Raw genomic sequence first — 8,552 nt, forward strand, 5'->3', positions numbered from 1 at the left:
ATGACCGAGGGACAGTGAGAAAGCACGCCCCATGGAGGGCGGCCGCCCTGCAACCTCCTCCTCTCCTCCTCTCCTTCCTTTAGGGGTCTTGGGCATGCACACATATGCACCTAGTGTGTTTCTCAAGCTACCAGGTTTGGGAATTAAACTGCAAGTTTGGCCATGTGAGACCCATCTCCATTAACCACTGGACCATAGTGCTAGCCTTTAACATTGATTTTTTGGAGAGGTTTTTGCCATAGGGCACGTGCGCTCACCAGACAGAGAGAGACAGAGAGAGAGAAAGCAAGAAGTCACCCCCCGGGGGGATGACCACGCCACAATTCCTTCTCCTCCATTCTCCTCTTGGGATCTTGGGCATGCATGCACACGCACCCAGTGTGAGTTCAAGCCACCGGGTCCGGGACTCGAACCGCGGTCGGCTACACAGGAGTCCAGTGTAGCCATTACACCAACTGCTGGTCCTTAACATTGATTTTTAATTTTTAAATTTATGCCGGGCGTGTGTGTGTGTGTGTGTGTGTGTGTGTGTGTGTGTGTGTGTGTGTGTGTGTGTGTGCCCAAGACCCTGAGAGGAGAATGGAGGAGGGATTGCGGCGTGGCCATCCCCCCTCGGGGGTGATTTCTCACTTTCTGTCTCTCTGTCTGTTTTTCTGGTGAGCGTACATGCCCTATAGCAAAAACCTCTCCCCCTGAAAAAAAATTTGCTATAAATTACATGTGCATGCAAGAGGGAGAGGGGGAGAGAGAGGGAGAGGCAGAGTAAGAGTGAGTAGTGAGCAGGCACCCCGGGCACTGTGCTGCGACCTCCATTCTCTCAGTATTTTGGACATGTATGCAAAATGCACCCAGCGTGTTTTTCCCTTTTGTTTTGTGTTTCAGGTTTTTGCCAAAGGTGTATGCTTGCTGGAGAGACAGAAGGTCTTACAAGGTCCTTTCTCGTCGCCCTCAATCTTCGTTACCTGGAGATCTGCTTCTGCCGTCTTGTCCCTTCTTGGCGTTCAGTTGTTAAGACGAGCACAGCAGTGCCGGATGGCGTCTAACCCCAGAAAGGCTGCAGCTGCCCTCTGCCTGACAGAGCCCGCTGAGGACCTTTAACGAGGCTGGCAAGCTCGCAGTCTGGGCTGCAGTTTTGTCAAGGCTCGGCCTGGCCCACGCCTGCCCCTGCCCCTGCCCCGGGTAGAGCCCTCCAGGTTTTGAGCAGAGAGCTCCTTCCCTTAGTGAGTTCTTTACCTTTTTTATAAAAAATTATTTAATTTCATTTATTATTATTTTTAAAATTTTGACCAGAGTGAGACAGAGGTAGAGACGGAAAGTGAGGAAGCAAGCCACCAGGTCTGGGACTCAAACTGTGGTCTGGGAGTCCAGTGCTTTAACCCTCATGCCACCTGCCAGCCCCACTTAGGGGGTTCTTTTTATTATTTTTTAAAGAGGTTTTTGCCATCAGGCATGTGCACTTGCTGCAGAGAGAGAGAGGGATGTGGAAACTCACCCTCTGGGGGAGGCCCACTGTGCTCCGTTTCCCAGTCTCCTGGGACCTTGGGCACACATGTGACTGCAGTGAGGTTTACGCTACCGGGCCGGACTTGAAGGACGGTGGGCCATGTGAGAGTCCAGGGACGTGACCTCTGCGCCATCTGCCGCCCCTTAGTGGGTTCTTAATGCACGCTCTTGTCCTAGTGCGGGCACTAGGCCGCTCAGGGTGACTCCCCTCATAGCCAAGGGTCTCTTTACACTTATCGTATTCCTGCTCAATGACTCATGCTGAAAAATGTTTAACCTAGCAATTTTATGTTAGGAGTGGGAGTTGGGAGACCCCTAGGTGGCATAGCAGGTGCTTCGCTAGACCCCCACATGGTCGACCGCAGTTGAGTCCCGGACCTGGCGGCTTGAAACACACTGGGCGTGTGTGCGTGCATACTCAAGATCCCAGGAGGAGAATGGAGGAGAAGGGATTGCAGCGTGGCCATCCCTCCTAGGAATGATTTCTCACTTTCCCTCTCACAGTGTCTGTCTGTCTGTCTGTCTATCTCTGGAGAGCACACACATCCTAAGGCAAAAACTTCTTTAAAAAAAAAAGAGTGGGAGTTGGGAGCCAGGCCAGTCCAGCGCCATGTTGGCTGGAGGTTCTCTGAAGGCATCTTAGCAGGTTGTGATATCACCCACTACTCCAGAGAGATCCTGTGGCCTGCAGTGCCGAGGCTGGAGACAAAGACGAGGCTGGAGAAGCTAGAAGCTGAGATGAGATGCAGGGTCCCTGAGGGCGGCTGGAGAGAGGGGACTTCCAGGGTGTCAGGAAGCGGTTTGGGGCCCGGGGCTGGGGTCCCCCCTGAACCAGGAAGCTGCTGGGTAGTGGTGAGCGGCCGGCCAGTGAGGGGTGACGGAGACAGCAAGAGGAAGGGGTTGCTCCAGAGCCTTGCGCTGAGGAAGTTGAAGTGACGGATGTGGCTGATGGAGTGACATGGACTGGAAGGCAGGGCCAGGGAGTGGAGGTGTCCTTTGGCAGTGAGGACATGGGAGTTGAGAAATTGTGGCGGGGTGTGTGCACACTGGGGCGTTCCGAAAGGCCTCCGGTGTCCTCCAACACAGACAAAGCAGCAGGAACCAGAAGCGTCTGGACCAGCCCTGGGGCGCAGGTGCTTGGAACTGTGTAGCCAGAGCCCAAATGGCTGACCATGGTTTGAGTCCTGGTTCTGGTGGCTTGAAAGACACGCCAGGCGTTGAAGCAAGCCCGAGATTCTGACAGGGAGGAGTGGAGGGAGAAGAGCTGCAGCACAGCCAGGCCCTGTCGGGGGGACTTTCTCTTCTTCTTCGGTGCAACAAAAGTGCCCTCTGGCAAAAATAACGAAATCTGGGAACCAGCAGTTGGCGTAATGGCTATGTCGCTGGACTCCCACGCAGTCGACCGCGGTTCGCGTCCCGGACCCGGTGGCTTAAAACTCACGCCGGGCGCGTGTGCGTGCGTGCCCAAGTTGAGAGGAGAATGGAGGAGAAGGGATTGCGGCGTGACCATCCCCCCTGGGGGGTGATTTCTCGCTTTCTGTCTCTCTGTCTCTCTCTCTGTCTGGCGAGCGCACGCACACTAAAACCCCCAAAAAAAAAAAAAAAAAAAAAAAAACCCAAAATAAGGGGGCTGACAGGTGGCAGTGGTTAAGGCACTGGACTCCCACATGGCCAACCTCAGTTCGAGTCCTGGGCTTGATGGCTGGCTTGCTTTCTTGCTTTCCCTCTCTCTCTCTCTCTGGTCAAATTTTTAAAATAATAATGTCAAATAAAATAATTCTAAAACAAAAGTAAAAAGTAAATAAACATTGGCTGCCGGAAGTCAGGCCGTCCTACCGCCTGCGCGCCCCAGTGGGGAAAGGGCCAGCCTGGGAGCCTGCAGGGTGCAGCCAGCCCTCCCTCGTCATGCCCCACCATGCTGAGCCCAGGCCCTCACGGCCCACAGTGTCGCCGCAGTCCCCACTGACCTTCCTGCTGTTGCAGAAACCATGTCCAAGTTCATTGCTAGCTGCGACACGGGGGCAGGCCTGAGCATGCCGCCGGAGGCCTACGCCCCAGCTGTCCCCGCACCCTCTCCTCTCCCCCTGGCTCCCCACACGCCTCCCACATTCCACTGGGCTTTCATTTTGCTCGGAGTGCCTCCCATGGGTGTGGACGTGGAGCCAGAGCCCAGAAGTCTGCGTCCTCTGTCCCTGGTCCCGGCAGCTGGTCCTGTGTAGCTCATGCCTGGCCTTGCGGAGTTTACCCACTTGGCCTTCTGACAGCCATAGTGCTGTAGGTCCCAGACTGCCTGCTGGCAGGGCGCTTAACACTCACAGGGCACAGCCGCAGCTCAGGGGGGCCACTGCTGGGTAGCCAGAGGCAGGGCCCAGGGCCCCGCCCTGTCAGCGTGGGCTGGGGTCTAGAGCTGACCCCATTGAGGTTTCCAACTGGACCACAGACCCTGCCGTTCTGCAGGGCAGGGAACGTGGCAGACGCCTGGACGCCCTGCTCCGTAGCTGCCTGTTTGCTGTTCTTGCGAATGAGAGTGTTATATTAGGTTGTTGGAAAAGCCATGGCCTCGCAGGGGCCTGGCAGTCACTACAGATGGTCCCCACTTAGGACGGTTCGACTTCTGAGTCTCAGCTTCACGCCAACACAGAAGATACACACGCTCAGTGGGAAGCACGCTTCTGATTTCAGATGCTGGCTTTCTCGGCTGGTGACATGTGACCACTGCTCCCTCGAGACGCTGGGCAGTGGCCGCAGAGTGCTCAGCACCCAGGCACTACATGGGCCGGTCAGCGCGGCTGCAAAGGCGGCTTCGTGGACGCTTTGCCCAACTGGGGGCTGCGCCACACGCTCTGAGTGCACGGAAGGAGGCCGGCTAAGCTGGGACCCAGGGGTCAGGTGGGTTCCACATGTTTTCAATGTATGATGGTGCCCCAGTTAAACATAAACTCGCCTTCCTCGGCCTCACAGGTAGATCAGCCGTCAGCCCTGTCCCGCGGAGCCGCCAGGACGAGGCCGGCTGCACAGGTTGGCTGGCTGCTCGTGGTGCTGAGGGAGTGCGCTGGGGGTGGCAGGAGCTTGTGAGACGGGGCTGGGAGGCCTCCGAAGGGACTATGGCTCGGGTGTCCCCAAGATTCGTGTATTGGCACTTGACTTCACGGTGAGGGTGTTAAGTGGGATGTGAGTCCCCCGTGGGGTGTGGCGAGGCCATGAGGGCAGGGCCCTGTGATTGAGTTCTGGCGGGCTTACATGCAGAGGGGAGGCCGGACACCCGCGGGTTCAGACGGCGCGCTCTGGGCCCGGCTCACGAGCCTGCCGTGTGCCATTTTCCGACGCCTTCCACTTCCCAGAACTGGGGGTTTTGCGAATAAGCCAGGGCCAGGCGCTTCTGTAAGTGCCACAGAAACTGCCTGGGACCCGTCAGGTGGGAAGGATGGGAGACGCAGCCTCTCCGCTGGAAGGGGCAGCAGCTGCTCTGATGGGCCAGGATAGGCACTGCCCACCCTACTGGGTCAGGCGGTGTTCTCACGTGTGTTAGCTATGGCGACAGAAGGGCCTGTGTCGTTTCATCAGGCTCACAGTGGCCTGTCTGAGGACGATGTTGGCTTGCATTTTAACTGGGAGAACGCCGAGGCCTCTGAGTGTGCCGGGCCGGCTCTGGACAGGGGCGAGGCCTCTGAGCGTGCCAGGCCGACTCTTGGCAACACCAGACCTAGAAGATAGCACCAGGCCTGCACCCAAATGTGGGGACTACTCTCCTTTCTCGTCTGAAAACTGACGCAGTGACCTCACAGCTCCCTGGGCTCTGTCGGACTGCCAGCATGAGCACCCCTGCCCGCCCGGGCCTCAGCGCATGGCCTCCTCGTTGCCCTCCCCAGGCGGACGCCTTGGCTGGCAGCATCCATGCCCTGGCCCTGCACCCAGCTGCCCCGTGGTGGCTCGGTGTTCCTTGCCTCCGTCCATTCTGCGCTCTGGGCCTCTTCCAAACCTGTCCACCTGTGCCCCTGCCCGAGCGCCCCTCACCTGCAGGACAGAACCCCATCCTCACGGTGCTCGGCCCTCACTGTCCTTGCAGTAAGGCCCTCAGGGCCCTGGCTGCTCCAGGGAGCCTCGCCCAAGCCCGCTCCCAGCCGAGTGTCCTCTGAGCCCTTGCCTGTGTTGCTCGGTGGCTACCCGAGTGCCCCTCCTCCCGACAGGTGTCACTTTAGCCTTGTGACTGCCGTCTGCTCTTTGGTGGGGACAGCTGGGGAGCTGTGAGCTAGGGCTGTGGAGTGCCTGGCTGCGGCAGAGGGTGAGGGGTCCCAGGCGACTCCTGGCAGCCCGGAGGACAGTTCATACTCTGCCCTGCAGAGGGGCTGGGACTGCAACAGCTCGTGGCTCGGGCTGTACGAGGTCAGGGCTGGGGGGAGCGAGGTTGGTGGGTGGGCAGCTGAAGGTGGCAGGGCCATGTGCCAGGCTAAGGAGCGTGGGCTTCTTCCTGAGGGCTCCAAGGAGGCAGGGGAGCCCCCGCTAAGACACACCTGAGTGGCCCAGTGGAGGCCAGGCGGAGGCCAAAGCAGGCAGGCAGGGAGGAGGCAGGGCGGATGGCCCACACACAGCCTGGGGAGACGACGTGGGAGGGCAGGTTTGGGGAGGGTGGGCAAGGCTCTGCACGGGCCAAGCTAAGGTAGCTGTGGGTGTGGTGTGGCACTGGCTGTGCGGGTCCTTCCCTAAGACACACCTGAGTGGCCCAGTGGAGGCCAGGCGGAGGCCAAAGCAGGCAGGCAGGGAGGAGGCAGGGCGGATGGCCCACACACAGCCTGGGGAGACGACGTGGGAGGGCAGGTTTGGGGAGGGTGGGCAAGGCTCTGCACGGGCCAAGCTAAGGTAGCTGTGGGTGTGGTGTGGCACTGGCTGTGCGGGTCCTTCCACACATGCCGAGGCGCTGCACCAGTTCCGTGCTGGGGGAGAGCGTGGCCCCCCTAAGTTTTCTGTAACAGCTAGAGGCTGGGGAGGAGGCAATGGGGAGGCCACGGCCAACACTCCTCTGGCCCTGGGGCTGCTTGTGTTCAAATGCCCAGGAGCACTCAGACGGGGCTGGGCCCGGGCAGTAGGTATCCCTATGAAGAGCGGGGACAGATCACGGGGCTCTGGGTGCCCGTCCTAGAGCCTCCAGGCCGAAGGGCAGAGCAGGCTAGGGCTGAGGCTCAGGGACCACGTGGCCTGGCAGGCTCGGGGACTGGCTGCGTCCTGTCTTTGCCCAGCTCGACAGCTTTCTCTTGGGGAGGGTCCTTGTCCAAACGGGGCCTGGGGAGCCTGACAGGCTTGTCCTGGAGTGGGTCAGTGACCCGTACTGCTGGCCCCGTCTCAGCAACCGATGGCAGGGGTGTGGGGGGCTCACAGACACACGGTTCCGCCACAGCAGCCCTAGGAGCAGGTGCGGCCAGCTCATTCCCTGCTATGTGGCCAGTCCATGCTGAACTTGGGGAGCCCCAGGGCTGGGAGCTGCAGGATCATGGGGGGCTGGGGAGATGGCGAGAGGAGGCCGAAGCATGCGGAGAGGGTCAGTCCCTATCGTCACCCTAACGCTGATGCCCTCATTGTGGGGTGCCCCTCCCCACCTGTGTCGGGGTACGGGCGGAAGAGTGAGGAGGAGGCAGAGCAGAGGGCCCTATTTATTGGAATTAGTGACAGCAGGACGAGGGGAGGCACCCTCCTCCCTGGAGCATGCTGTCCTCTCCACCCGCAGGGCTCGGCGTAGGGATGAGACCCCGGCCTGCATGGACGGCAGCACTCCAGGGTGGGGTGTGAGGGGCAGGGGCACTCTGTGTCAGGCTGGGGAGCTGGGGCAGGGGGACGTGCAGCCTCACCTCTTGGCTGGACCCCTCTCCCCGGGACCTGCTGTGGCCTAGACCCTGGAGCGGGCTGTCAGACAGGGCGCATGCAGCGAGTGGGCGGGGGGCACACAGGGACAGCCCACCACCCGGGGGCAGGTTAAAGGGGCCGTGCTGTGGCCCTGTGGGTCCACAGGTAAGTATCTGCAGCATACGCACACAGGAGGGAGGGACCCAGGGACAAGAGGGGGAGTACAATGGCACTGCCATGCCAGGGCAGGGTCCAGGCCACCGTGCACCCAGGCAGGGCGCGGCGGCGGGGCTCGGCTACTCCTTGGCGCGGCCGATGATGGTGAGGATGTACAGGAAGATGTTGATGATATCCGTGTACAGGTTCAGGGCGGCAAACACGTACTCCTCAGGGCTTAGGGACAGCTGCTTGTTCCCCAGCAGCAGCTGGGTGTCCACAGCCAGGAACTGGGGCGACAGCACAGCGCACTGAGCCACAGCCGGCGCTGGCGCTAGCTCGCCCCACCAGCGCCCGGCCCCCACACTCACGCAGGTGAAGAGCAGAGCGCCCAGTGAGGCGTACACGATCTCCAGGATGCGGTTCCGGATGAAGATGCAGAGGATGGCAAAGATGAAGAGCACCACCATGCTGACCAGGAGCACGCCCATGCAGGAGGTGAAGTCGTAGCGGGTCTGCGAGGGCGGGGCAGGGGCGTGGGTGTCGGCCCCAGGCAGGCCGGGAGGCTCCTGGGGCCACAGCCCTGCCCGGGGGGCCTCACCTGCATGGAGAAGACGACCACCGTGAAGCACACCGCCGTGGTAATGCCCACGGCCATGATGACTGCCTCGGTGTCGTAGAAGCTGGCGATCATGCCTACCATGTAGGACAGGCTGACGGTCAGGACCGACTGCGGGACACAGGCCAGGCCAGGCCTTGAGTGTGTGGCACTCTGGCGCTTCCCTGTGGTTCCCGCCCCCCAGCCTCGGGGCAGCCAGGCCCCGCAGACTGGGCCCAGAGGCCAGGGCTCGGCTTAGGGGTTACCAGTGCAACGAGGTTCCAGGGGTGCTTCCGCCGGAAGTCCCCACAACAGCTGAGGACGATGAGCGAGATGAAGAAGACGGCGTAGGAGACATAGTAGGTCCAGACATTCTTCCGGACGAAGCCCTTCACTTCCCCGACAAACGTGAACACCGACACGGTGGACAGCGTCACCGTCAGCTGCAGGGTCAGCACCA

General features: G+C 60.4%; 1 protein-coding gene across 1 annotated transcript in view; it reads right to left on the minus strand.

Moving 5' to 3' along the window:
* Nucleotides 1-7,123: 7,123 nt before the first annotated feature.
* The window catches only part of GRINA (glutamate ionotropic receptor NMDA type subunit associated protein 1), a gene marked incomplete in the record, with an annotated part of 2,087 nt that continues 658 nt past the window's right edge, over nt 7,124-8,552 (minus strand). The window contains 4 exon segments of the mRNA XM_027773283.1: nt 7,124-7,784; nt 7,866-8,009; nt 8,096-8,224; nt 8,359-8,552. Of these exon segments, the coding sequence (XP_027629084.1) occupies nt 7,635-7,784; nt 7,866-8,009; nt 8,096-8,224; nt 8,359-8,552 (617 nt within the window).

The sequence above is a fragment of the Tupaia chinensis genome, unplaced genomic scaffold (assembly GCF_000334495.1).
Source record: "Tupaia chinensis unplaced genomic scaffold, TupChi_1.0 Scaffold000335_1, whole genome shotgun sequence".
Taxonomy (NCBI): Eukaryota; Metazoa; Chordata; class Mammalia; order Scandentia; family Tupaiidae; genus Tupaia; species Tupaia belangeri.